The 24787-nt window shown below is 49.6% G+C and overlaps 10 protein-coding genes across 10 annotated transcripts; 3 read left to right on the top strand and 7 right to left on the bottom strand.

Moving 5' to 3' along the window:
- Positions 1-257: 257 nt before the first annotated feature.
- Positions 258-1151, top strand: PSV08DRAFT_357359 (P-loop containing nucleoside triphosphate hydrolase protein; the record flags this gene model as incomplete). The annotated part of the gene is made up of 2 exons (XM_066092938.1): positions 258-987; positions 1039-1151. The coding sequence occupies 2 exons, from the start codon at positions 258-260 to the stop codon at positions 1149-1151; spliced, it is 843 nt and encodes a 280-aa protein (XP_065947930.1).
- On the bottom strand, positions 1077-3240 carry PSV08DRAFT_233189 (glycoside hydrolase). The gene is made up of 5 exons (XM_014218384.1): positions 3053-3240; positions 2766-2960; positions 2435-2562; positions 2299-2387; positions 1077-2234 (listed from the first exon to the last, which is right to left on the bottom strand). Exons 1-5 carry the CDS (start codon positions 3157-3159, stop codon positions 1233-1235), a joined length of 1521 nt encoding a protein of 506 aa, XP_014073859.1. The 5' UTR covers positions 3160-3240; the 3' UTR covers positions 1077-1232.
- Positions 3241-3829: 589 nt separating this feature from the next.
- PSV08DRAFT_383313 (general substrate transporter) lies at positions 3830-5487 on the top strand (the record flags this gene model as incomplete). The annotated part of the gene is made up of 3 exons (XM_014218383.2): positions 3830-4109; positions 4171-5214; positions 5266-5487. Exons 1-3 carry the CDS (start codon positions 3852-3854, stop codon positions 5485-5487), a joined length of 1524 nt encoding a protein of 507 aa, XP_014073858.1. The 5' UTR covers positions 3830-3851.
- A 1574-nt stretch (positions 5488-7061) lies between these two features.
- PSV08DRAFT_233186 (uncharacterized protein) lies at positions 7062-8168 on the bottom strand (the record flags this gene model as incomplete). Its single annotated transcript, XM_014218382.2, has 1 exon — positions 7062-8168. Exon 1 carries the CDS (start codon positions 8079-8081, stop codon positions 7062-7064), a length of 1020 nt encoding a protein of 339 aa, XP_014073857.1. The 5' UTR covers positions 8082-8168.
- A 1303-nt stretch (positions 8169-9471) lies between these two features.
- PSV08DRAFT_233184 (uncharacterized protein) lies at positions 9472-10561 on the bottom strand (the record flags this gene model as incomplete). Its single annotated transcript, XM_014218381.1, has 4 exons — positions 10232-10561; positions 9957-10186; positions 9686-9906; positions 9472-9638 (listed from the first exon to the last, which is right to left on the bottom strand). The coding sequence occupies exons 1-4, from the start codon at positions 10511-10513 to the stop codon at positions 9472-9474; spliced, it is 900 nt and encodes a 299-aa protein (XP_014073856.1). The 5' UTR covers positions 10514-10561.
- An 822-nt stretch (positions 10562-11383) lies between these two features.
- On the bottom strand, positions 11384-12429 carry PSV08DRAFT_22185 (uncharacterized protein). The gene is made up of 2 exons (XM_014218380.2): positions 11757-12429; positions 11384-11691 (listed from the first exon to the last, which is right to left on the bottom strand). The coding sequence occupies exons 1-2, from the start codon at positions 12344-12346 to the stop codon at positions 11499-11501; spliced, it is 783 nt and encodes a 260-aa protein (XP_014073855.2). The 5' UTR covers positions 12347-12429; the 3' UTR covers positions 11384-11498.
- A 286-nt stretch (positions 12430-12715) lies between these two features.
- PSV08DRAFT_233179 (uncharacterized protein) lies at positions 12716-14019 on the bottom strand. The gene is made up of 2 exons (XM_014218301.2): positions 13878-14019; positions 12716-13826 (listed from the first exon to the last, which is right to left on the bottom strand). Exons 1-2 carry the CDS (start codon positions 13928-13930, stop codon positions 12971-12973), a joined length of 909 nt encoding a protein of 302 aa, XP_014073776.1. The 5' UTR covers positions 13931-14019; the 3' UTR covers positions 12716-12970.
- A 190-nt stretch (positions 14020-14209) lies between these two features.
- Positions 14210-15656, bottom strand: PSV08DRAFT_343366 (uncharacterized protein). The gene is made up of 3 exons (XM_066092773.1): positions 15566-15656; positions 15308-15511; positions 14210-15251 (listed from the first exon to the last, which is right to left on the bottom strand). The coding sequence occupies exons 1-3, from the start codon at positions 15637-15639 to the stop codon at positions 14450-14452; spliced, it is 1080 nt and encodes a 359-aa protein (XP_065947929.1). The 5' UTR covers positions 15640-15656; the 3' UTR covers positions 14210-14449.
- Positions 15657-16225: 569 nt separating this feature from the next.
- PSV08DRAFT_212440 (mitochondrial carrier domain-containing protein) lies at positions 16226-17791 on the top strand. The gene is made up of 3 exons (XM_014218378.1): positions 16226-16432; positions 16485-16782; positions 16835-17791. The coding sequence occupies exons 1-3, from the start codon at positions 16247-16249 to the stop codon at positions 17581-17583; spliced, it is 1233 nt and encodes a 410-aa protein (XP_014073853.1). The 5' UTR covers positions 16226-16246; the 3' UTR covers positions 17584-17791.
- Positions 17792-17837: 46 nt separating this feature from the next.
- Positions 17838-22538, bottom strand: PSV08DRAFT_413213 (exocyst complex component Sec5-domain-containing protein; the record flags this gene model as incomplete). The annotated part of the gene is made up of 4 exons (XM_014218329.1): positions 17838-18719; positions 18770-20871; positions 20924-21247; positions 22526-22538. The coding sequence occupies 4 exons, from the start codon at positions 22536-22538 to the stop codon at positions 17967-17969; spliced, it is 3192 nt and encodes a 1063-aa protein (XP_014073804.1). The 3' UTR covers positions 17838-17966.
- Positions 22539-24787: the final 2249 nt, after the last annotated feature.

The raw sequence follows: 24787 nt of genomic DNA, 5'->3' as shown, positions 1-24787 counted from the left end.
CCTCTCAATGAATAGCGCGTGTGTTTCAATCCCGCTATCCAGCGGAGAACTAGGCGTCCCAGACCTGCGGCTCGCACATGCGGCCCTGTTCACCCGACATGCCGCTAATTAGCCTAATCCGGAACCACGCCGCTGCATCTCATACCCACCACGTCTCTTCATCTCTCGGCATACTTGAGACCTTGGAAATTTCCCTCTCTCTCTCAAACCCCAAACTCCCATTCAGCACACACATACACAATCAATCAATTGCAAAAATGGCATCCCAAAGATTAATCGACACCACCTCGCGGGTCCGCAAGAAGCCCATGCGCATCCTCGTCCTAGGCATGTGCCGCACCGGCACAACCACAATCACCGCCGCACTCCGCAAACTAGGTTTCACCCCCCACCAAATGCGCAACGTGCTCTCCAACCCCTCGGACCTCGCCCTCTGGCAAGAAGCAATCAACCTCACCCTGCTCCCCCCTCCAGACCGGCCTTCCCACCAACGCAACCAAGCACCCTACACCAAACAAGACTTTGACAAACTCCTGTCCGACTACGACGCCGTAACCGACCTCCCAGGCTGCCTATTTGCAAAAGAACTCGTAGAAGCCTATCCCGACGCCAAGGTCATCCTCACCCTACGCAACTATGCAGACTGGGAAGGTAGCATGCGCGAAAGTCTCTGGTGCCTCGATACATGGCGCTTGTTTACGTTCTGTCGCCAGTTCAATCTTACCCAACTGGCGCCGCTGATGCAGCTTGTGCACTCGGCCTTCAAGGTGCATAGTGGGAATCACTATGGCGGGGCTGCGTCCAAAACGGCGTTTGAGCGGCATTATGAGGTGGTGAGGCGCGTGGTGCCGAAAGACCGCCTGCTGGAGCTGGATATGGATGGCGAGCTGGGGTGGGAGCCGTTGTGTGGGTTTTTGGGCGTCGAGGCGCCGAAGGAGGGGTTTCCGGTTGTGCAGGAGGAGAAGGCTATGCGGAGGGGGCTCGAGAGTGCGTGGTGGGGTATGGTCCAGTATTTTGTGCTGCTGATTCTGTTGCCAGGGTCCGTGGTTGTTGGGTCCTACTTTTTCTTCGTGTACGCCGATGTGCTGAGGGAATATAGGGATATGGTCCTTTTGATGCTAAAGAAGTATATGGATACTGGGGAGTGGTAACTTGATCGTCCCTTTTTCTTTTCTTCTTCAAGAAATCTAATGATATTGTCTATTTGCATGCCAAGTCATGATAGTCCAAAGCTAAGCCTTCCATCGGAGTAGCGTAAACGAATGCTTTCCAAACGTGAACTTACCCTTGCCATCCCAACTACTCTCTTTGATTCCCACTTTCTGCTCCTCATTCGTATTCACCACCCCAATGTTCGCTCCGGTTACGGTATGCACCTCGACCTTATCGGCCTTCAGCCCAGGGATTTCAACTTCGAAATCGCGTGTCTCATGGATATTCGTAACAGCGAGGTTGACGAACCCATCATCACTGAGCACAGCGCTGCAGTCCAGATACGGCGTCTCAATGGTACCGCGGATCCACTGGGGATTTGTGCGGCCAGTGTACTCGGGCGTACGCACATTGAGCGCAATAGTGTGACCACGCATGTACTTTGAAAAGAGGAGGAGTGGCCACCAAGTGGTTTGCTTGACAAGGCCCTCCTTGGTAGTCATTAGCGGAGAAATGACGTTGACACTCTGCGCGACGGTAGCCATGCCCACATCTTTGGCCTGGCGAATGAAGCCGTTAAGGAAGTTGGCTACGGCCAGAGCGTCGGAGAGGGTGTACTTTTCTTCTGCACCCTGTTCACCAGGGGCACGCACAGGGTCCCAGACGTTCCATTCGTCGAAGCAGATGGTTTGGCGGGGCACCGTTTCTGGCACCTTGTTCTCGATGCGGGCAAGGTCGATGAGACTGGAGGCCATTTGTATTGCTCGCTCGGCTGCCCGGGGCGCTGTGGCGTTGGGGAGGTGCTCTTTGTCTGCAGTGTAGATATGGATCGAGTGCATGTCAATTAGGCTCTTGGTCATGTCGCCGCTGAGGCCGTGAACATCCAACTTGACGCATTGGTTTAGCACGTAGTAGTCCCAAGATGAGTAGCCAGTCTCTCCACACAAGATGGTGGTGATGGTTGGGTCGAGGAGCTTCAATGCCTTGGCCCATTGGTAAGCCTTCTTAGCGTAGTCTTCTTTGGTCATCTGCTCCACTTGCCATGGGCCCCAGCACTCGTTTCCGAGAGCCCAGTACTTGACCTATCACCAAGGTTAGCAGACTGCTAGTGCAAGCCACGACCCGCACCGTCTGGAGCTAACGCACATTGTAAGGCTTTTCGCGGCCATTCTTGCGTCGAAGGTTGGCGTAGTATGTATCTCGGTCCGAGTTACAGTACTCAAGCCATCCAAGAGCTATTGAAATCAGTCAGGTGTGACAGTAGATCCACTTTGTTGCATACCTTCGTCCAGAGTGCCAGTGCCAAAGTTCAGGCAAAGGTAAGGCTCCGTGCCGACCTCTTCGCACCATTGCATGAACTCGTCAGTTCCAAAGGTGTTGGGCTCGATGCCGATCCATGCAAGCTCCGGCCTGGCGCCGCATTAGTTCAAATATCTTCTCTAGGATTCACTCTTCCGAAATGCTTGGTGGTAGATCTCCGCAGGGTGATGGACCCTGTAAGCAGACCCGAAATAACACATGGGCCTTTTGTTGACACATGGAAGATTTGGTCCAATGTGGAATTGCCGACCGAGGCTCAGGCAAGACACTAGTGAATACGATGATGGGCTTACCTCTTAGGCCTACTCTCTTTTGGTCCAACGCCATCAAGCCAATGATATGTTGCAACAAAGTTTCCGCCTGGGTAACGCACCACAGGCACCTTGAGCTCTTTGAAAGCCTCAATGACGTCTTTACGAAAACCTCGCTCGTCTGAGAGAGGATTGCCGGGATCGTAAATGCCGCCGTATATGCATCGACCCATGTGCCTGTGGCGTGGCTTGTTAGCCGAGGGAAAAACAAAGAAATGCACATTTCGAAAAAAAAAACCTAGCTGATAGGGCGCCATTGTCAAGCTTACTCGGTAAATCCTCCATAGAGGTTGTCATTGATCTTAGCGACCTTGTGGGAGGGGTTGATAGAGATGGAGGGGGTTTCGCTTTCTTCGATTCTAGTAAAGGACGCCATGATGGATAAAGTTGGCAATTGTCCTGGAGGTGATGAAAGGAGCAAAGAAGACGAGGTCCAGGTATTCAATTGCAAGTTGATAGTGGTACGACCTGCTCGAGGTCATAGAAAGCTTCATGGCGGAGCATGTGGTTTCCAACTAGGCGCGGGTCCTAGTACAAAGCCAGCTGGCGTCTCCGGCACAAAATAGCATGCTCATTCGTGGAATTTAGGCTGTACACATCGTCGCATCACACGTCTGGCACACGCTGCACTTGAGCCGTTTGAAGTAAACCACCCGTGTTTAGGTTCAGGCAGCCAAGACACATTCCACCACTGGTGGGATGATGTATCCCCCAATTCAGGCCTCCGAGTGCAGATTGTAGCCAATTAGGACTGGCGCCGAATGTATGCATCGGTTTGATTTGAACCGAGCCTCGGACATACCACCGACAACCGCTGTGACAGGGATCAGCACGCGAGTTGCGGAGGTAATAAACGCGGAATCGAGTCAACATCCCCGCCATTTGTGGAGATGGTGGAGTATAGTCGCTTGCATGCGTTCCCCAGACTTGGACAGCCATGGGGTGATACCAACCTGGCAGAGACATGGCAATGTGCCCAGTATAAAGAGCGAGGCTGCTCGTCGTTGGCCTGTCTTACGTTCCGCTCCCAACCTTTCTGCAGTCCTCTCAATCCCAGCTGCAGTCGCCATGGCGCTCCCTCCCAAAGTGTACCAGTTCCTTGTGGGCCTGTTTGCATCGCTTGGTTCGTTGCTATACGGTTACGATCTTGGTGTCATTGCCCAAGTCATTTCTTCACCAGCCTTTAATGCAGAGTTCAAACCCACAGATGATGAAACCGGAGCAGTTGTATCAGTCTTTACCGGCGGTGCTTTCTTTGGCGCCTTTTTCGCCGGTCCTGCTGGTGACAGGCTTGGTCGTCGACTCACCATTCTGATTGGTGCCTTGGTAAGAATTGTCAAAAGCTCCTAGAGCACATGAAATTTGCTAACCGGAGGCGCAATGTTAGGTTTTTATCCTCGGTGGTGCACTACAAACTGGCGCACAAGCGCTATCTTATCTCTATGCTGGACGCGCCCTTGCTGGTGTCGGTGTTGGTTTCCTCGTCATGATTGTTCCCATGTACCAATCAGAGTTGGTCCACCCCAGTATTCGTGGACGAGTCACGGCTCTCGTGCAGTTCATGTTGGGAATTGGTGCCCTTGCAGCAGCCTGGATCAGCTATGGATGTGATGTCGGCTTTGCAGACGATGATGACGGCCAATGGCGCACATCGCTTGGTATCCAAGTCGTTCCAGCCGTCTTTCTAGCCGCACTCATCATGGTCTTCCCCGAGTCGCCCAGATGGCTTATCAGCAAAGGTAAGAGCGAGCAGGGTCTTCGCAACCTGGCGAAGCTCCATGCAAACGGCAACGAGTCGGATGCGTGGGTCATGGCAGAGTACCAGCAGATCCAAGAAGCCATTAGCTTTGAGCGCGAAAACTCGGCCAAGTCATATGGCGAGCTCTTCAAAGACAGGTCATGCTTCCGCCGTCTCTTCCTCGCCTGCGCTATCCAGGCTTCTGTTCAAATGACTGGTGTTTCGGCTATTCAGTACTATTCCGTCAAAATCTACGCTCAGATTGGTATCAACGGCTCCGACGCCCTCAAGTACCAGGCCATTTCCTCCGTTCTCGCTCTTTGTGGACAAGCACTCTGCATTGCTTTCATCGATCGATTGGGACGCCGATGGACTCTTATCGGCGGCAACCTCGGCAACTGCGTTACTTTCATCATTGCGACCGTTATGTTGGCTGTTTTTCCGCCCGGTAGTAGTGGAAATGCCGCCGCCGCATGGGGCTTCATTGTTGTCACTTGGGCATACAACTTCTGCTTCAGTTCCACATGTGGGCCGCTCTCCTGGATCATTCCCGCCGAGATTTTCGATACCAAGACCCGTTCCAAGGGTGTTTCTATCGCCACTATGACTTCTTTTGCGTTCAACACCATGATTGGACAAACTACTGGAGTTGGCATGGCAGATGTTGGTTGGAGGTTCTATTTGCTCTTCGTCGTAAGTGTGCCTCTACAATTCACAATCGATTGAAAACTGACCAAATGTTAGGTATGCAACCTGACCAACGCCATTTTCTTCTACTGCTTCCTTCCCGAGACTGCTAAGCGCCCACTTGAAGAGATGAAGTACCTCTTCACCAACGCCCCGCTTTTCGTGCCTGGAATGAACAAGCGCGACTTTGTGCCAGACATTGATCGTCGCGTCGAGGAGGTTGCTGCGAAGCAGGGATCTATTTCCCACGCAGAGAACGTAATTGAGTCGAAGCATTAGATGCAAAAATATGCCCAAGTTGGGCTATTGTATCTTGATGTTGCTTCTAGCATATCAACGACATGAGGAGATAGAAGCTAGACACATAATGAACGCATTAACACAACTTTCTTGAGCAGAGTTGCTCTCTTCGTGTATGTTCATGATACCTTTTTCATGCTTGGGTGATATACCCGGATATCGCTTTCCAGAGAACCAAATTCAAAATTACCCGCTCACACTCCAACAACAAGGTTACGCTAGTTGATAGTTGGCACGGTATAACCAAACGGATGGGCAGTGCAAGCCACCGGGATAAATGCGATTTGGCCAAACAAGGAAGTCGGTCCGACGCGTCGACAGGATATGCATCGGAGAGATGCTTACTTTATCCCAGCATGGTCACACGGGCAATGCATTATAGCCCATGGGTCAGAATAGCCCGAGGTGGGGTGTCGAATATGATGAAGCTGTTGCTGTAGGATACGTTGGTCAAGCCGTCTTCGTATCCGTGAGCCGTGTCAGTCCTTGTTATGCTTCGGAGCTGCGGTTGAATAGTACACATGGGCAAATTTGGTTAAATGACGTCAATGCTTGGCAACCCCCACGCTTCCTCTAGGTCATTACTGACCCACAGCGGAATAGCAAATGACACAGCATGGACATATGAAGTGCGCGTGAGTATTTCTATTTGGTGTCCTATTTGTGATTGTATACATTTGGTAGCACCGCAACATCTTCTTCTCACTTCACTTCATATCCTACCAGCTTTCCCACTCACAAACATTACCTTTCACGATTGCATCTTTCCTTCAGCGGTCAATTATAGTATCGTGTTAGCCTACAGGCTTATTTCTAAGGTGAAAAAAGGTGACGACATAATTGCTTGTAAAATACCATGTCTAAAGCCTATAGTGATTTCAAACCAACCCAATAGTGCCATCCTACTTAAATCCAGTGAATATCGCTTTACTAGTCAGCTCACTTACTGAACTTTGTCAATGTGTTTGGCAGAAGCGAAATTCCCAATCCCACAAAATAGTTCAAACTGGGACTAGTTATTTTCCAGAGATTTTAACCTTCTCGTAGAAAAGGACAAGATGTCACAAATGGCCCAAACGGACTATTGCGTATGCAGGAATGGTCGCCATGGCGGCCAAATTTCTCAGCGAGACCACCGGATACGACTGCGTCACAGCCCTCTCTCGGGATTGTTTGTGCATCTGGCTGTTCCGTATGGTGGAGTGGACGATTCTGCTAATGATTGAGCTTGCCAAAGCAGTTGATGCGAAGGTATTTGTGAAGGAATTCGACGGCTAAAAAGGTCACAGCTTTCCATTTTTCATATGGTTCTTTGGAGTGAGGTGGTGAGGTGGTGAGGTAGAAGGTTGTTTGATATTAATTTAAGAAAGGCTGTTTGTCTTTCGTCAGGCACACAGGGTGATTGCGGCTACGGTACTAGAATTATTATCGACTACCATGCTACAAGATGCCCAATTCCTAAATCCATAGACATAAACGCCTCATGCGCATAAAACGATGCCAGGTCTCCCTATTAAACCAATCATGGCCTTACACTCACCTCCAACCCTTCCTTAAAAGATCGCCACAGCATTCGGCGCACACGCCACACCGCCTGGTACATCCGCCGGCTTGCTCACAAGCAAGAAAGTCCACCTCCCCTCCTTCTCGCACCTATTCTTTAACTCTTCCAGGTTCCAAAGCTCACCAATCGGCATCCCCCACAGCGGAAGCATACTAGCATGTAAACTCCCCTCCCAAGTTGCCGGCGGCCAAACCTCAAAACCCACACAATCCGTCGCGGCCGCCGCAAAATATCCATCATGCAAGAAATCCTTCATCTCCTCATCCGATGCCAGTCCTACATAGAAATGTTTATCCAGCGCTAGCACAGCTAAATCCGCCTTTTCAGCCGCAGACAACGTGTTGTATTTTTCCTGCCACCCGGTCCTAACCAAAAGAATGTCTGCTGTGCGCAACTCGGTCCCCTGGCTCTTTGCGCACGCCTTCAAATTCTCGGCTGTAATGGCGTATCTGGTAAACGGATTGTATTCTTTGCCTTGTTTTTGCGACCAAGACCATATGTCGAGGAGCACGCCGCGCCCAATGATTCCCTTCTTCGCCCAAGCATCTATACCCAGTTTACGTGAGGGCTCAGGGGCATCCTTGCCATCTTCCCCTTCATCATTGACATTTGTTATGATGCTATCTGACAAGACGCCATTGTAATGGCATCCGTGCGTTGGGTGTGCAAAATGGCGGAAGCCGTCCCACTGGGTGCTGCTTTGCGTGTTGTACGATACTTCGTCATCATAGGCGCCTTTGGCAGGTGATCGGATGCGGTGTTTGAATCCCTGGCGGCCGAAGAGAGCTGGGCCGGGGACGTTAAGGGGGAGATCGAGAGAGATGGAATCGCCTGTTTTGACGTTTTCTTGTACAGTTACAAGTGTTCGTTCGGGGGTGAGCAGGTTCAAGCGGCCGAGTTCGTCGGAGCCGCCCCAGAACCAGGCGTTACCTTTCGGGGTGCCTGATACGTGCGGAAGAGCTGAGCGCTTGGGGAAGGTGACGGCTTCGCCGTTTGGATTCAGCCGCATCTTTGTTATTGATTACCAGAGAAAAGGATACTTGGATGTCTTGAAAAAACCTTTCCTGGGGTGATGTTCAGAATTCTGGGGAAGCACGCTATAAACATGACGTCGATGCTTTGTAGATGACGATACGTGCGAAGGAGTTCCCCGCCCCCACTATTGGACCCCATTAGGATTATGATAATGCGAAATACGATCCTATCTACATGCATCTTGCCATGTGGCACCACACACTCACGTTTCTCGCATCTGAGTTAAGTTCGGTTCAGTTCGATTCCATTTTTTGTGTGCAGCTGATCATGTCTAGGCTTCATTTGGGAAATAGTACTGGAAATGCCATCCCATCTAGTAAATCGTATATTTTAAAGCCAGTAGAAGACATAGATTCTTCTTTTATCAGGATCCCTAGATCTCTGAATACAGCTAAAATGCGGTTTATGATTTAACCACAAAAGTTCTGTTGGTTTCTGACATAACTAGCACATCATATGAGCTTCGCATGACTGCTACAGTAAGGTCAATCCCTACGACGCGAGACGCACCCTGTGGCAAGACAAACCATAGGTACTTCGAGTTCAATTGGCTCTCATAATCTCAGCGCGTTGAAATTCCCTAAAGTCTTTTGATAATAAATTTCCAAGCCTACTCTGGACTGCTCTGGCCCTTGTGTATATAAAAATTACAATGGCGTTGATGCCTTTACGCCCTGAACCGGAGAAGCATTTTCTTATCCACAAATATAGGTCTTCGTTGTACAGCACGAACTCTGGCTTCTATTTACTTCTTAGAGTCATGGATCAACTTGGCTCACGCTTTTGAATTCTACCACGAGAACAGAAGTCATCCTCGACCTCGTGGCGATCGTGGCGCGCAGATTCATGCGTGATTGCCACCCCGGTCAGTACTTCGGATTAAAGCATCTGTACAAATAGCATAAACATTACAACGCTACTATAATATGTTTTCGCCCACAGAGTCCTCCACGGCACTCCTGCAGTTTTCGCTGCGTTTACTTCGCTGATTCGCGCCACCTTGTCCTTCGGCAACGGTGGGATGTAAGGTCAGGAGGGATGCTTGATCTAAATAGGGCGGCCATGCTGGTTGGTGCCTCCAGCAAAAGCGATCGCTGAACTTAGCTAGTACAATATGAACGGTTTATTCTCGTCTGTATACAAGCCTATCAGTTATTAGCAAATACATTACGCTATGGTTGTATCTCAAGCTTCGCAGCCTTACGATTAGACTAAGCCTTGGCTAAATGTTCATCTTATAGATTCGCCAATTGACAACTGTGAGGCACGCAGTAGCAAGCATGCAGAATACTCGAATAGCAAAAACTTGTATTTGAGTAGAGATCAGACGGATCGTTAAGGAGGAGAAATGGCCCATGCTAGTACTATGAAGAGGCCGTCACGTGAGCATGAACAGTTACTGGATGAGAGTATACCGGTAGATGTAGGATCCTTAGCATATAATTATAGTATGCCCATAGTTTGCTTAGCTCGCACTCTTCCCGCTCTGCAAAATCAAGAGGGGTGTGGAACCACTGGCAATTCAACAAGCCTTCCTACAATTGGCCAGCGTGTTTATAACAATTCTAAGATTTAGACCATTACTTGCATCGAGATGGATATGCTCAAGCGTCACACAGCTTTGGAGAATTGTGGGTACTGTAACGTCTGCTGGTTTGTGTATCCAACAGATGGATGTCCCGAACATGATCACAACAAACGACAATGCTGTCAGCTCTAGTGTAGTTATTGCGAGGCCCTGAAAAGCACGCGCAATAGTATTTGCGAAGAACCAGATAGCCTGAACAACAGTAATCAGCCTGGACCGTATTATTAGTCTATGAGTTTGAGAAGTAAGATAGGTGCGAACCTAGCCAGACCATCCGTCTTGTTCTTGTCATCGATATCTCTCACCTCAACGCACGGCCAGTCTATATGGCCTTTGTTTTTGAGATACAGAACTTGTTTTGAGTTGACAGGGAATACCAAGTCATATTCCTGACCATTGTTGCGAGACTTGATTTTTAGAAGCATACCACCCATGTCTGCATAGAAGGCATATGTAAGGCTCCAGTCTTTGATCTTTGCTTTCTGGAAAGCCTACATAAGGTCAGTATTTGCCTCGGAGAGCTCGTTGATATCAACCTTCGCCGAGCGCTTCGCTGAACTATATTGGCCCGCGGCAAGCCCAAGCAGAAACTCTGGCCCAAGAAATGCAATCATAGCAAGCGTGACCTTGTCGTGAAATTGGTCCCATTTCGAGTCTGACAGTGCGGGAACATTTGGGCAAACGGCGTTCCAGCAGCAGAGAAGAATGGTGGTTAGGCAAGAGCTTAGAATACCAGCTGTTCCGCGGCCCGAGGGCGAAGACATCCACCAGTGTTGCTCAGCTTCCCTTGCCGTGATATTTGGAGGGATTTTACTCATTTTTGCGGGGATGGAGGCTCGGAATATACTAGATGACTGCAATAAGGCGAGAGTTCAACGATAGGACGAGTAGAATCGCCTTAAAGCGAGTCGGGGAAGGCTGTCAGTCAGTCACGTGACCTGCGCCAATGTGGCACAGTACCCATTTTGACCACGAAATTAACGGGAAAACACTGAGAACGGGAAGAAGCGACATAATTCCGTCCCGATTCCGGTAGACAGACTAGGTAGAACATGGAGTAGGGAACAAATGATTGGTAGGGGACCACTCGAACTCCAACTCTACACAGTGAATCAGACACTGACTACATCACATTAACCTTACAAAGCTCAACACCTAACTAGCTCCATACCAATCAATCTACCAAAAAACACTGACTAGCGGGAGATATTATTGTTCTCCCAGGCAGCGAAGGAGAGTGCGGCAATAAAGGATACATTCCCGAACCCCCGCCATGTGCCACAGCTATTTCTAGGTTGTCTGAGGTAGGAATACGTAGCACCAAAATGCGTTACGGCTCGATATCTTGAAAACTTGATACTTTCGTTATAGACCCCCGAAATCTGTTTAGAGGCCTTGATGCGCTGTTGAACAAGGGGTTATTGCTGAACGGGTGATAAATGGCAACCATGAAATGATCAACGACATAGCCAACATTCAAGAGATCTGCGTCGGAGACCGGTTCAGTAATAGAAAAATGTCTATAGACTCATAGCTCATTAATCAAACTTTATTAGTACGCACAACGGAGATTCCGGAGGCCAGATTTGTAAAAGTGTCTCGCGACAGGGTGCGTCTCGCATCGTAGGAATTGACTTTACCTCTATAGAACGGATAAAAGCGCCTTCATTCTCTACTCTAATCTGGTTATTCCCAGTCGCGGCGCTGAACAACACCCACTAACCCAAACCAGTTCAGAAACCGAGACAAAAAGAAGGAACAATCAAACAGGCTCTTCCATTCAGTCATATTCTAGTTTCTCTATCAGCAAGTCAATCCTCCATCAGCAACATGCAGCGAACCCGTCACAAAGCTACTCTCATCGCTCAGCAAAAAGATCACCAAACGAGCCACCTCATCGGCATGTGATAATCTCCCCAAAGGAGTCGCATGTGTCAGGAACTGTATCGCCTCTGGGGTTCCAGATGTTTGCAACATTGGCGTGTCGATTGCACCTCTGCCATCTCGCATCAGCCTTTCCATCTAGCAATCCGAGACTAAAAATTAAAATAGGACACTTACGGTGCAACGGCATTAACTCGGATTCCCAAAGGCGCCACTTCTCTGGCAGCAGTTTTTGTCAAGCCAACGACACCATGCTTACTCGTTGTGTAAGCCGCACACGAGTAGCGACCGGTCACGCCTGCGACGCTTGCCAAATTCACGACACTGCCTCCGCTACCTTGCTTAATCATAGCTCGTAGCTCTGCTCTTACAGAGAAGAACGTGCCGTCATTGTTAACGCCTTGTATTTTCCTCCATTCTTCATCACTCATGTCTACAACCTTTGTTACCTGGGTGCCGATGCCGGCGTAGTTAGCTGCGCCGTTGATAGCGCCGAACTTGTCGACTGTGGTTTGGATCCAATTATCGACTTGAGATGAAGAGCTGACATCGACGGCGGTTGTGATGATGTCATCGGCACCGGATGAATTGGACGCTCTCAAAGCGTTGGCTGCTTCGTCTAAGGCGGCTTTGTTAACATCAGCTAAGGAGAGCTTGACTCCCATAGGGTAAAGCAATTTAGCAGTTGCAAGGCCCATGCCTGATGCTGCGCCTGTAATTGCAATGACCTTGCCGCGTAGAGATGGGTAGGAAACTTGAGACGACATTGTTGGAGGCTCGGGTTAAGCGTTGACGTTGGTTTGGTCCTGACTGCGTTGATCAATGATGCGTAAATCGCCTCCTCACAACTGAATGTTTTTGATCCAAAAGAGGAGTTCGTAGAGGGTTTATATACACGTGTGTACAAGAGCGGGGACTCCGGATGCCGAGGACTGATGTGGTCGTACTTGTACATTACTCGTTAACGCGTGACAAGTGCCACCACTACTTAGCCATTAGTGCTGCAGTAAATCTTGTTTTGAGCTTGAGTATAAATAACGTGAAAAATATCAGCTGCATGTGGTTAAACTCTACTAGGCTTTGGTATTCAATACCCACGACAACTCTGGGGAATTAAGCACAGGTAGTGTTTTTCCAGGCCAGTTACTGGTGATGCATACGTGGGGTAATCTTGGCTGTGATTTTAGGGAATTGAACAAAGCAGCTTTCGTCCGGCTGCTCCGACATGCTTACAGACCTGAATCCACACAATTGAGAAAGTCGCCAAGGTACTAATGTACCCCGCAGCATACACCGATCCCCTCATCTTGAATAGGCAATTTTAGTCCTCCCAGAGCATACTCTCGGTTTGCCCCTACCCCACCTTTTCAATTTTGCAATGTCCTATTCACCTACGAAGCAACGCAAATCTTCTTGTGTGTCTTCCAGTCCACCTTCTGACACTCCTGCGAGCAGTACCTCGCCTTCTTACACTTTGCACAAGCAGGAAACATCTTTTCTCCCTTCGGACTCCTCCCACATGTCGTGCAATCCCCCTGTTTCCTTTCTCCTCTCCCCTTCTGAATCACCTCAGCCATTTGCGGCACTTTCTTCTTCATCATTTCCACCAAGATTTTGACACTCATACCGTCGCTATCTTTGTTTTCGATATCGCCGCCATGCTCAATGTACCACTTCATCATTTGCACGTTCTTAGTAGTGTCGCCGTGGAGATCTGCTTGTGCTATCTCGCTCGCTGGAGTAGCATTGAACCTGTTCTTAGTGTTCACGGAGCCCCCAGCGTCGAAGAGGATTTGCGCAAATTCGGGTTGTACATAGGGCTTTGTGGATATAGACCAGAATAGCGCTGTAGAGCCTAAGACGTCCTTTCCGTCGACTGGTACCTTCAGGTCGTTTGCAAGATACCTTACGATTCCGAGTAATTCCTCCTTCTTTGCTGGGAGCATGTGGAGTGCGGGTAGCAATATTGAGTAGACGGGGGTTTTGCTGGGACCCCATCTCTTCGTATACATGTCCTGTCTGACGGTCTCGCGTGCATTCTCATCCCCGCCTAGTTGTTTAATCATCATTTCGCAGTAGTTTTGTAGCGCATCGAACTCTCCATTGAATGCAGCGAGGAGAGTTTGGCCCACTGGATCTTTTAGGTCACGACTAGGCGCAGTGGGATTGGCTTGGGTCCAGCCTCTGAGTTCCATGCCGTCCATGCCAGCCAGCTGATCATCAGAATTTATGAGATCCTCTATCGTGCTTCGCGTATATGTCAGCGAAGGGCCGCCCGTCTCAGCCGCTGGTCCTTACCGCTTAGACCGCGGCTGCATGTTTTCGAGCATTTGCAGAAAGTTGGCAGCCATTTTGGAAAGTGAGGTTCAGTTTACGATCACGTGAGATACTGGGAGTAAGACTACTCTCTCGGGTAAATGAAGATAATTGGAGATATAGATTGGGGCTAGACCGGCAAAGTGATAATAGTGTAGGTGTACAGTAAGAACGTAGCGTCCATTGTAAGAGCGAGACGGCCCGCGTGTGCGGCGCCACCGCGCTAGGATCATTGAAGCGAATGTAGGCGGCCTAAAAGCTTAACCCTCCTTACTGGCGATTATGATTACATCACCATGCTCCCCACAATTGTTCGTGTAGCACAGATCTGACATGATCCTTGTGTAACTTTGCTAATTTAAAGTCTTACATAGGAGTACAACCATACAGGATAATGATAATCGCTGATGATAATAAAACGAATTCAACATAACGGTTCCAAAGACCCAACCTGCTGCCATCCCAAAAATCAAATCCGAACGCCATCGAGGACGCGAGCATCGAAGCTCCAATCTCTTCAATCTCGGTCGTGTTTTTTGTGAGCTGGTGATTGCTTACTTCTTCAACGCAGCATCGTACAAGCTGACAAGGATACCGACAATTGAGCTGATTTGTAGACCGTAATATCCTCCAGGTACGTGATTTCCAACGCGGGCTACTGCGTACTCGGAGAAAGGACCCCAGGCCTTCGGGACGAGAGACGCGCTGGTAGTGTCGCGGTAGGCGCTGTAAGCCAATATCGCCCTTGCGATGTTGAAGATGAGGGGATCAGCAGGATACTGGCGATCATCTGATTTGCGGGAGGTGTTTGAACGGAGAGTCAGGTTAAAGAAATATGAGAAGAAGAGTGGCAGGACCCAGCTGGTCAGTGACCAAAGGGTTGCGGGCGCCCACCAATCGGCTGTCAGAAGTGCCCAGCCGTTGGGCCCTCTGATTTCCTGGCTGTTGGAGTATGAAGCGAGCGCAGCGGGCGTAGCAAACAGGGGTGTTGTATCAAGCGTGTTCCACTGGAGTCCTACAGCCTCAATGAGGAGAATTATCGTCTGAATAGTAGCAACGGAGCTCGCATTTTCACGGATAAATTCTTTCAACTCGTCGATTCTGGTCCGGTCCCATATTTCAGTGGCCTTTGTCTTTACAAGTTGAAGTGATTGGTCGGCAACTTCAGCTAGTTGCGCAGGCGATGGTGGAATATCAACTTGGGGAGCGATTTCAGAGACGCGTCGGGAAACTGGTTTAGGCGTTCGCGACTGTACGACGCTGTTCTCAAAGGCACTTCTGCGCTCTATAGCCGTGCTGCACTCTATAGCTGGGGTACGTTCTACAACCGGGGTACGTTCAGGTTTAGGCTCCTCGCTGTGAAGGTGTCAGTCTCAACACGCAACGCGTCGCGTGCTTGGGGTATGACGTACGCAGGCTCCTTGATGATTGTACGTCGGCGCGTCGTCTTGGTCACAGTAGCAGGTGCCGTAGGCGATGAGCGCTCGCGCTTCACAGGCGACCCGTTGCGACCATAGTAGTCGCGGAACTCTGGGAGTTTGGCAAATGTCGTCTCATTGGTGTTCAGATGTTTTGCCAGCATTTCCACCAAGTCATCCTTCAACAGACCATCCGCACTGCGGGGCGAGTATTAGTTTCGCGGCATACGCGCAAGATCGATTTGAGCCTACTCGGGGAGTCTGGCCTTCTGTGCAAGGTCAATCAGGTCGGCTTTGCGCTTCTTCTGCAGCCAAGTGTGAGACATGGTGAATGGTACAGTCTGAGTCGCGTGCGCGTGGCGATTACAATGATATAAATAATGAGGCGAAAAGGGAATGGGGTGCGAGAAAAGGTGGGGGCGGTGTGGTGTTGACCAGGTGGGAAGAGAGTTAGTGGTACGCGAGGCTCGAGATGTAAACACGAAGGCTGGGGCTCACGTGGGTCAGATGGGCGCTAAGTCGGCGGCTATGGGGCCCAGCCTTGAAGCCCTTTGTCCTGATCTGCAGCAGGACAGCGCATTGTCGTAACGCGCAGGGCCACGTTGTGCATGTTTCGTGCTGCATCCGATACATGACGGCTCCCTCCGCAGTCTGGCCTCTTATCTGTGCTAATCAGGGCCTCATCAGGTCCCTGTGCTCCGTGTGCCCCGTTGTGGCGGTGCATGCAAGGGGTCATGTGGCGTCGCTGTGGCGCAGTCCCGGCCTTGGCCGAAATTTTCTAGACAACAGCATCATCGCAGGCCCGCATCGGCTGCAACGTCACTTTTTGCTTTTATCGCCCTCTTTGCCCTGCGCCTGTCTTCTATATTTGCAGAATTCCCGCTACATCACTCACAATTCCTCTCACAGCGCACCACCTCCATCTAAGCGCTCATGGTACTTGCCCGCGTGGCCAACTTCTTCACCAACGGAGACTCTACCAGCACTCTCACCGATAGTAGCCGGGACTATGTCGCAAATACAGCACGAGCAAGGGAGCCACCCATGCAGGATACCAAGCGGAGAGTGATGGAGGAGGAGGAGATAGACGACGAAGCAGCGCGGCCGCCATACCTACATGTGAGGATGCCTAGTCGGCAAACATAAAGGCATGCCAATTGACCATTTACAGGCAATGCTGGCAGGAGGCATAGGAGGAACCACAGGAGACATGCTGATGCACTCACTCGACACAGTGAAGACGCGCCAACAGGGCGACCCGCATATGCCGCCAAAATACACATCCATGGGTAATACATACTACACCATATGGCGGCAAGAGGGATTCAAAAGAGGACTTTATGGGGGTGTTGAGCCCGCCTTTCTTGGGTCGTTCATTGGCACCATGTGCTTCTTTGGCGCATACGAATGGACAAAACGGACTATGATCGACTATGGCGTCACTCCATCAGTCGCATATTTCTCAGCAGGTGCACTCATGTCTAACCTACATTCAGAAGAAATATCCTAACACGGTATCAGGCCTACTAGCCGACCTCGCTGCAGCCCCCGCATACGTTCCGTCAGAAGTCCTCAAAACCCGCCTTCAATTGCAAGGCCGGCATAACAACCCTTACTTCAACTCCGGCTACAACTACCGCTCCACCATTGACGCCGCGCGCACAATCGCCCGAACAGAAGGCTACAGCGCCCTCTTCCACGGCTACAAAGCTACGCTATGGCGCGACCTGCCCTTCTCCGCACTCCAATTTGCCTTTTACGAAGAAGAGCGCGGCTGGGCAAAAAAGTACATGGGTACCAACAACATTGGGCTCCCCCTGGAAATTGCGACCGCAGCAACAGCAGGAGGGATGGCCGGCGTCATAACAACACCTCTTGACGTAGTCAAAACCCGCATTCAAACCCAACACAACGGACCTTCTCCCACTTCCTCAGCCGCACCCAAAGTCTCGCTTTCCCCAGCATCAGCAAAGAAACACGTGCCATCCAAGCAATCAAATACGCCCCGCTCAATAACGCAAAGCAGACCCATATCTACCTCGTCGCCCTCGACAACGCTCAAAGCACATGGCGCAGCAACTCTCGACACATCGTCCGTCATCACGGGTTTGAAGATAATATACAAGACAGAAGGCGTGGCTGGCTGGTTCAGAGGCGTAGGACCCCGTGCAGTCTGGACGAGCGTGCAGTCTGGTACAATGCTCGTCTTGTACCAGACGCTTCTCCGGTATTTTGAGGAACATCCCCTCTCACGTGTTGAGGATGTATAAGATTAGTTTTTTTTGCATAAGCATTTGTACGATCAATGAATCAAAGGGAGGGTATGAAGTGATATAGAAGTATGCATTCGTGGCGTTGTTTTAAACGTTTTTCTTTTTGTTCAAGTCGGGACAATCGCCTCTTTTGGTTCATATGAGGGGCAGCGTATTTGTAGAGGGATAGAATTGTCGGAATACCAAGGGCTCTTTGCACTCAAAACATATTTTCACGAATCGTGAGGGTGAGAAGAGACAAAGACTTGCGTGCATGGAAACCAATCACTTCACCGACATATCTACATGAGTCTAAACAACAGATCAAGGCACCTGTACAGCAGAACCTTCTCAACCCCCTTTCCTGCTCACGTCCTCCAATCCCACAAAAATCAAATTCCCTACCGCCTTCCCCTCTCATCCTCCCCACCCCCACCTCCACCGCCACCCGACCCAGCCATCTGAGCTGTATTAGCCCTCTTGACCCGCCTGAAACACGCAAACTGGACCTTCGTCCCCTCCCTCAACCTCTTAAGCACTGTCCTCAAATTACTCAACTCATCCTGCAACTTGACTCTGGCCGCATTATCCGTCTTCTGGTCGAGGACCTGATAAATATCCGTCTGAATCTGCGACGCCCGCTCCGTGGTATACGCAGACAGCGTTTGCGCCATGAATTCCACATCGAGAGTTGCTTGCATGAGTTGCGGGAGGGAAATGGTGGGAAGATTGTCGGACTGGAATGTTTGGATTAGGGAAGCGGTAGTGGATTCGAAAAGGGAGCGCAGGATACGTGGGGTGAGAGGAGCGGAGGTGGTGCTTGATTCTGTATGCACGATTACGAGGTCGAGGAGAACCGAGAAGACGTAGGGGCTTGGGTCGCGGTCTGCGACGGATTTTTGGTTTGGTCCGGGAGGAGGAGCCCAGGTTGGGGAGAAAATGCCGGATTGGATTGTCGAGTTTATTTTTGTGGCGTGGGGTTTGGTGTAGGAGCGGAAGAGTTGCGAGTCGAGTTGGGAGAGGACGTCGCGGATGCGGTTTGTTTCGTCGGTAAGTTGAACACTAAAGAGGGTTTCAAAAAGGTTGAGAAGGGTTGGTGTTATTTCTGATTGGAAAGCGGACATGTTGGCAAGAGTCAGGAGGAGTCGGATTGACTATGGATTGTTAGGCTGATACGTTCTTTGCAATAGTTGAGGGTTCCTACCTTTTTGTTGGCATCGACTCTGCCCCACTCGTTTCCAGTATGATCTTCCTGCTCGTCAATGGTAAGGTCATCACTCTTGACCTCGAATTCGTCGCCAAGTGCTTTTCTGCCTCTTTCAGCACATTCAACCATACCGCTCAATGTTCTGTACAAGCTTGTCACGAACTGGCTTCTGACCATCTGCAGCAGTTTGTTGCTCGGCGGTACAACCACATCAATCTTGGTCTTGCTCGATGCCTCGACATAGAGTATCTTCTGAAGGTTATTCAGCAGGAAACTCTGTACTGCAAGGAAGCGCTGAGGCAGATTTGTAACATCCTTGCGGTCAACATGACGGGTCCAGTCCTCGAGCACTTTGAGTTTCTCTGCATCGGTATTCCAGGCTGCACATACAGCCTGCACAGAGCGCTCACGCACTGCACCCAGCAGTAGGCGCAAGGATTCATCAATACGCCCACTGCCTCCAGACTCCGGTACTTGTAATGACGCCAACTCATTAGCTGCAGTGCCAATCAGAATAAGAGTCTTGGAGAGATAGTGGGACCCCGAGAGAGCATTGGAGTGAGGAGGCCAGAAGGCATACTTCTCCCATGTCTCACCTCGACTGGGTGATGGCGGTGGTACTTTGCTGAGATCAAATCGTGACCTAGTTGCCGAGGTAGGGCTCAGAATACCGCTTCTTGGTGTTCCAGGTGTTGTTGGTGTAGGAGTTGTTGGTGGTAATGGCGAGAAGAGCAGCGACACATCCTCGATAGGTGGGTCTGAAAAGAAAGAAAACAGGTGATCTCGGAGAATTCCAATGAGTTCTGTGGTACCCCTCTCTAGCTCAGCCTTGTTTTCACTACTCAGCCGATGATGTACAGATGACTGGCCGTGATGGCCCGTGGGCAAATTTCTTTGCGCGCGTCCAGAAAGGAAAGATTGGGCAATATCCCAGTATTCGATAAGCTCCCCCAATAATCCGCCTTTCGTGGAGAGAAGGGTATTCATCAAAGCATACACGTGCTCCCAGAATTCGATCACTTTGGGAGTGTCCAACTTCGATGGTTCGGCACTGATATTGCTGCTAGTCGGAACCGAACGCAAATGTTTTTGCAGCAAACGTAGGCTCGGCTTTTCACCGTGAACCAGATGCCGGCGAAGGATTTCAATTTCAACGACCGAACGCTGACAAGTAGAGTTGATGTGCAGTTTGAGGTGCTCATATCGTGAGATCAGCCATGCCCAGATTGGATTTTCCTCCACCCCCAGCTCGAGCAAGATTGAAATGATGCTCAGGTACTCGTCCGACTTGGTATCTTCACTTCCAGTCTGCAGGTTTGTGAAGTGCGTCGCTGTGAGGCGTTTCCATGAATCGCGCTTGAACTTTTCAATCTGTCGCTCAACATCCGACCACATTCTTGCTGTAACAATGACCTGATGTATCTCGCCGTCGGTGAGTGGCGTTTGGGCAGAAGTCGCTTGCTCCGCAATATATCGGGCTTCTTCTGCATACTTGCGCGCGCGTTTGTATTCCTCTACAATTGTCTCGTGATCTTTGTGGCGTATTGCCTCCTCTATAGCGGACCCAACCTCGAACATGCCGCGATGGTGTTCCACAGACTCTAATATGGACTTGAGTGTCTCTTCTCTTTCTCGCCCATTGAGTGCAGGACCCCAAACCTCCTCTGCTTTAACAGCGACTTCGGTCAGCGGGACCTTGATGCCTTGCACACCATACTCGCTCTCCTTGACCAAGGCATTCTTCCTCTTTTCCGCAGGCACGGCATCAATCATGCCCGATGAGAGGTTTGCGCTCGACTTGCGACCAGAGAAACTGGAACGGCTTCTTGTGCGACCTTGTGGTGGGGCACTGAGCGACTCTGACTGGTCTTTTCCTTGGGCGCGCATCTCGTTGTAGACGCGGTCAATGGTAGCCTTTGCGCCCACAAAACGATCAAAGTTGGACTCGACAAGGACCTTGAGCGAAGCTGACTTCTTCTCAATAGAGCGAGAGAGGAAGTCAAGGCCGGAGAGAAGGGCGTCTGTAGAGGCTTCATTGTGGACTTGGGAAAGGAAGAGAGAGGGCGAGAAGGTAGTGGAGCTCAGGAGGAAGCGGTTGCCTGTGGGCCATTAGATATGCCCCGTTTCTATTTCTATATTGCTTAAACATACGCAGCTTGATATCATCCTCGACCTGCACGTTCTTGGCTCGCAGCACCTGCACTACACTGGGATACATGCCCAACGGGTCCTGTTCATCCTTCTGTACCAGCGTCTCCACGCCATCCTTGGACCGCTCAGCTCCGGGAATTTGCCGCGAGAATCGGGGGCTGGGTTCTAGTATGGAGAAGCGCGACTGCGATCGGCGAACGGGTTTCTGGGTGACTTTGGTCGCTGGTTCGACATACTCCTCATCTTCATCGGCAGCATCCTTCTCCTCGGGCCATACCGCGGGGTACAGCGTCGTGAGATTGTATTTGTTCAGTATCTCTGTCTCTATTGACGAGCTCATTGTAGCTGTGGCGAGGTTCGAAAGGTCATCCGATCTGGAAATGCCCCCGTGGAGCGGTTGTGAGTTGTGTGTCGCAAGTGACAGCTCGCTGAGACGCGGTTGCGGCCACCAATCAGACACGCGTAGTGCTTGGCAGTGGGACTGCTTAACTACTACACCTTACAACCCGACCTCCTCTGCCCCACTTCATGACATAACATCTTGTCCAGAGTCAGATAAAGGCAAGCTTACCAGAAAAGTGATGTCTGAATGATGTCTCAAGTATTACCGTTTGGTTTTCTAGTAATCGAATTGGAGCACTTACACCCCCACTCTCACCGCCCGCGAATTCAAGAGATACATGTACACTTGCACCACGCCGTGCCCCCAGTAATCGTATCTGCATTGGCTTTACTAATTCTTTTCATCGACGACAGTCTTTTCAGCTTAATGTACTATTTGTCTTTATTCAGGGTTACATTCTCTCTTCCGAAATCATAATGCCCATCCGAGTTCGAATTCCAGTATCAGCGGGGAGTTTGCCATACTTACTGGTAATTTTGTAATTGGAAATCTCCATATCTCTCTCCACGAAAGCCCTGATATCAGCCTCTTCTTCTCTCACTTCTCGACCCATGCACGCTCTGCTTTTACCTCAGGCTCTCACTCCTTGGACCCCTCTCATGCAGTACCAGTCTTCCCTCTGAATATATAAACCATTAAATTGAGGGACCATCATTTTCTCCTCTTCTCCATTCGGTGCTATCTCAGAACCACCTATAGTCTATTCTTGTCAATACCTACTTCCAGTATGGACTTGTCCAAGTCCGCATCTCCTGCTCATACAAAAACGCTTGAGGAGATTTCGACACCGGCCTCGGAAGCGACATGCGCAAGCCCAATCCATGGACAAGACGTCTTTGATTTAGATGCTGAACCAAAGGCTTCACATGTTTTAGATGCTTATCAGCCAGCGGTGCACACTGCCTCTAAGCAATCAACTCCTGATGATGACGATGATGATCATGAAGAAGAACAAGAGTCTCACTTCACGGGTGATCTAGCGGAAAACCAGCGAAGAGAAGTCAAATCCCGGTTTTTGGGCACCATCGAAATGTATGTCTCAAAATCTCAGATTATATTCCGGAAATACTTAACAAAAGTAGTACATTTGACTCTCAGGACGAAAACATGCGTGCCCAATGCAGCTTGTTGCCAAAAAGCTTCTATCGGACATTCTACGAAACCTCAGCCACTCTAAGTCGCTATGTGACTGTTGATACCCACGTGAAGCATCGCGAGAGGAAGGATCTGAAGATGGATGATTGCAACGCCTTCCAGGCTGTTGCGGTTTTCTCTCTTGACCAAAACATGTTTCTGGAGGATATCGAGAGGCACCTAGTATGGAATCAAAAGAAAATTCCATCTCCATTTATATCGGTTTTCAACGGTATCGGTAAGTATTCTACTCAAGCACCTACATCAGATTAGCCTGAACTAACACATCTCAAGACCATGCAGAGAGACGGGCGAAATTCCATTACGATACGAGCAAGCGCATTGGACAGCGTGTAAGTATCGCCAAAATCCATACTAATGGCCTCATTCCTGCCACTATACAGGCAAAGTGCCAAACAACTGTCAAAGTTTTTACCAAAAACTTCGTGCTTGGGGAGAGTGTGGACATCAAAAATTACTGTCGAAAGGTCAAAATTCCTGTGTGGATCCATAAGAAAGCAATGGATCAATATGGCCGTACTATCACACCTGAGCAGTTGAAGAAATCCGGCGCGGATATGTGGATGTCGATTACGGAACTTCGCATATCGAATCTCAAGGTGGCGGGGCCCAAATTCAGTAAGACCAGAGATGTGATCTGCGCTAAAGGACACAACTACGAGTGGCTGTGTTGCGGCGGCATTCTCGAGTCGAGAGTTACGGGTGTTTGGCCATGGGATGGCAAGCAAAGCCACATGATTCACCCTGGCTATTCAATCCAAAGTACCAAACAAAGTGGCCAGCCCTGGGTCTGGGATTGGAAAAAGAAGATGTGGCTCCCGGATTTGTTCTCAGCCTCTGTTGCTCAGAGTGAGGGTCGCGGCACCAAGCGCCAGTGTACTAATGATGAGCTGGCTGAGGATAAGAAAAAGGCAAAGACGACAGCTTGTGAGTGCTCCAAAACACGCCCGCTACTCTCGGTCAGTGCCGTTCATACGATTTGGTCTGAGCTTTGAAAGGCACAGTTGATCCTTGCCCCGATATACATCGATGATTGCGCCCTCAGATTCAACATATTTCACGATACACAGCAGGTTCAGAAAGCTAACTCGACCCTGCTCATCACATTGGCTTCTTTCTTATTCCACCTTCAGTTGATCCTGCTTTCTATCCAGATTTTCACTCCATCCAAGCGTATCCAACCACATCATCAGCATGCACTCACTTCCCTTTGATTTCACCCCAGCACACACATTCCCATGCAATCCATGCTTAGATACATGGATGAATGCTTTTATCACGATCCCAAAAACCCACATAACGAACTATTAGGAGAAATCATGTCATTTCCATTACATTCACTGCCTTCCCCGATATTTAGTACTTATGATACCCCCTACAAGAAATGAAATCAGTTGATAGCCCATATCCCAATTCTCCCACTCACCCAATATAGTGTCTTGCAAGAAAAACATGACTTGATGTCTTACCTTTACCAATTCATGTCCTCTCCCGTATTCCACCCAGATCGACAATACTCTATCCCGATATAAATACTTCCTACTCATAAACTTGCACCATATGAAGGCGGAATATGAGTTTTGTTACCAAACGTTGTTACCCCATCTCAGCAATCAAACGTTTGAAAGAACCTCTCTTTTTAGCCTTTCTTGCTCCTTCCGTCACTAACGATTTCCCCTCGACCATCTTTTTTTTTTCATTCAGTGAGAAATTCGATCATTCAGCGTCAAAAAGAAACTTGAGCTTTGCTTATCGAAGACGACTATACTTTAGACACTGTCCGTGTGAATTAGAACATGCACGAAAAAGTTAGCTCCGGCTGATACAAATTCAGGTCGGGGTCTCCGTCAAGAGTTAGTGTTTCTCAGGGAACTGAACTAAGTAAGGGACTAGGGATTCTCATATTCCAGTCTGTAGAGGTCTCCGAATGAAGACTTAGTGAGGAAGAGGAGAAACATGATGGTGATGTTGAGTATGGGGACGCTTGGGGGTATGTCGTTGCACTTCGGGCTTGACTCACACTCTCAAAGCCACCATCCTGTAGTGCCTCTGGCTCCTCTCTATGTAAAGACTACGTCTACTATTAGCTGATCACAGCCTAGATTCGCGTGAAGAGCACATTGAATTGAAAGCGTTTAGAACCCTTACAAATCAGAGTGCTGTTTATTTATATACACGCAATATATAGCTCATACATAGTTTTGCATGGTTGCATTGTTTGTGGTAGGGGACAGTGTTTGATCCGACCGGCGTACCTGTGTCACCTACCATAACCAGTACAACAAAAGTCCGGGGGAGCTGTAGGA

The sequence above is a fragment of the Bipolaris maydis genome (genome assembly GCF_028858645.1).
Source record: "Bipolaris maydis strain C4 unplaced genomic scaffold PSV08scaffold_19, whole genome shotgun sequence".
In the NCBI taxonomy this organism is placed as follows: Eukaryota; Fungi; Ascomycota; class Dothideomycetes; order Pleosporales; family Pleosporaceae; genus Bipolaris; species Bipolaris maydis.
This window is presented reverse-complemented; position numbering and strand designations above follow the sequence as displayed.

Coding starts and splice junctions, on each gene's coding strand:
- PSV08DRAFT_233179 (XM_014218301.2), bottom strand. CDS start 13,930: ATGGCTGCCAACTTTCTGCAAATGCTCGAAAACATGCAGCCGCGGTCT. Junction 13,827..13,877: donor ATGCAGCCGCGGTCTAAGCG/GTAAGGACCAGC, acceptor ATATACGCGAAG/CACGATAGAGGATCTCATAA.
- PSV08DRAFT_233189 (XM_014218384.1), bottom strand. CDS start 3,159: ATGGCGTCCTTTACTAGAATCGAAGAAAGCGAAACCCCCTCCATCTCT. Junction 2,961..3,052: donor CTCTATGGAGGATTTACCGA/GTAAGCTTGACA, acceptor GCCACGCCACAG/GCACATGGGTCGATGCATAT. Junction 2,388..2,434: donor CACTGGCACTCTGGACGAAG/GTATGCAACAAA, acceptor TGATTTCAATAG/CTCTTGGATGGCTTGAGTAC.
- PSV08DRAFT_212440 (XM_014218378.1), top strand. CDS start 16,247: ATGGTACTTGCCCGCGTGGCCAACTTCTTCACCAACGGAGACTCTACC. Junction 16,433..16,484: donor CGCGGCCGCCATACCTACAT/GTGAGGATGCCT, acceptor GACCATTTACAG/GCAATGCTGGCAGGAGGCAT. Junction 16,783..16,834: donor AGTCGCATATTTCTCAGCAG/GTGCACTCATGT, acceptor ACACGGTATCAG/GCCTACTAGCCGACCTCGCT.
- PSV08DRAFT_22185 (XM_014218380.2), bottom strand. CDS start 12,346: ATGTCGTCTCAAGTTTCCTACCCATCTCTACGCGGCAAGGTCATTGCA. Junction 11,692..11,756: donor CGAGTTAATGCCGTTGCACC/GTAAGTGTCCTA, acceptor GCGAGATGGCAG/AGGTGCAATCGACACGCCAA.
- PSV08DRAFT_343366 (XM_066092773.1), bottom strand. CDS start 15,639: ATGTCTCACACTTGGCTGCAGAAGAAGCGCAAAGCCGACCTGATTGAC. Junction 15,512..15,565: donor CAGAAGGCCAGACTCCCCGA/GTAGGCTCAAAT, acceptor CTCGCCCCGCAG/TGCGGATGGTCTGTTGAAGG. Junction 15,252..15,307: donor ACAATCATCAAGGAGCCTGC/GTACGTCATACC, acceptor ACACCTTCACAG/CGAGGAGCCTAAACCTGAAC.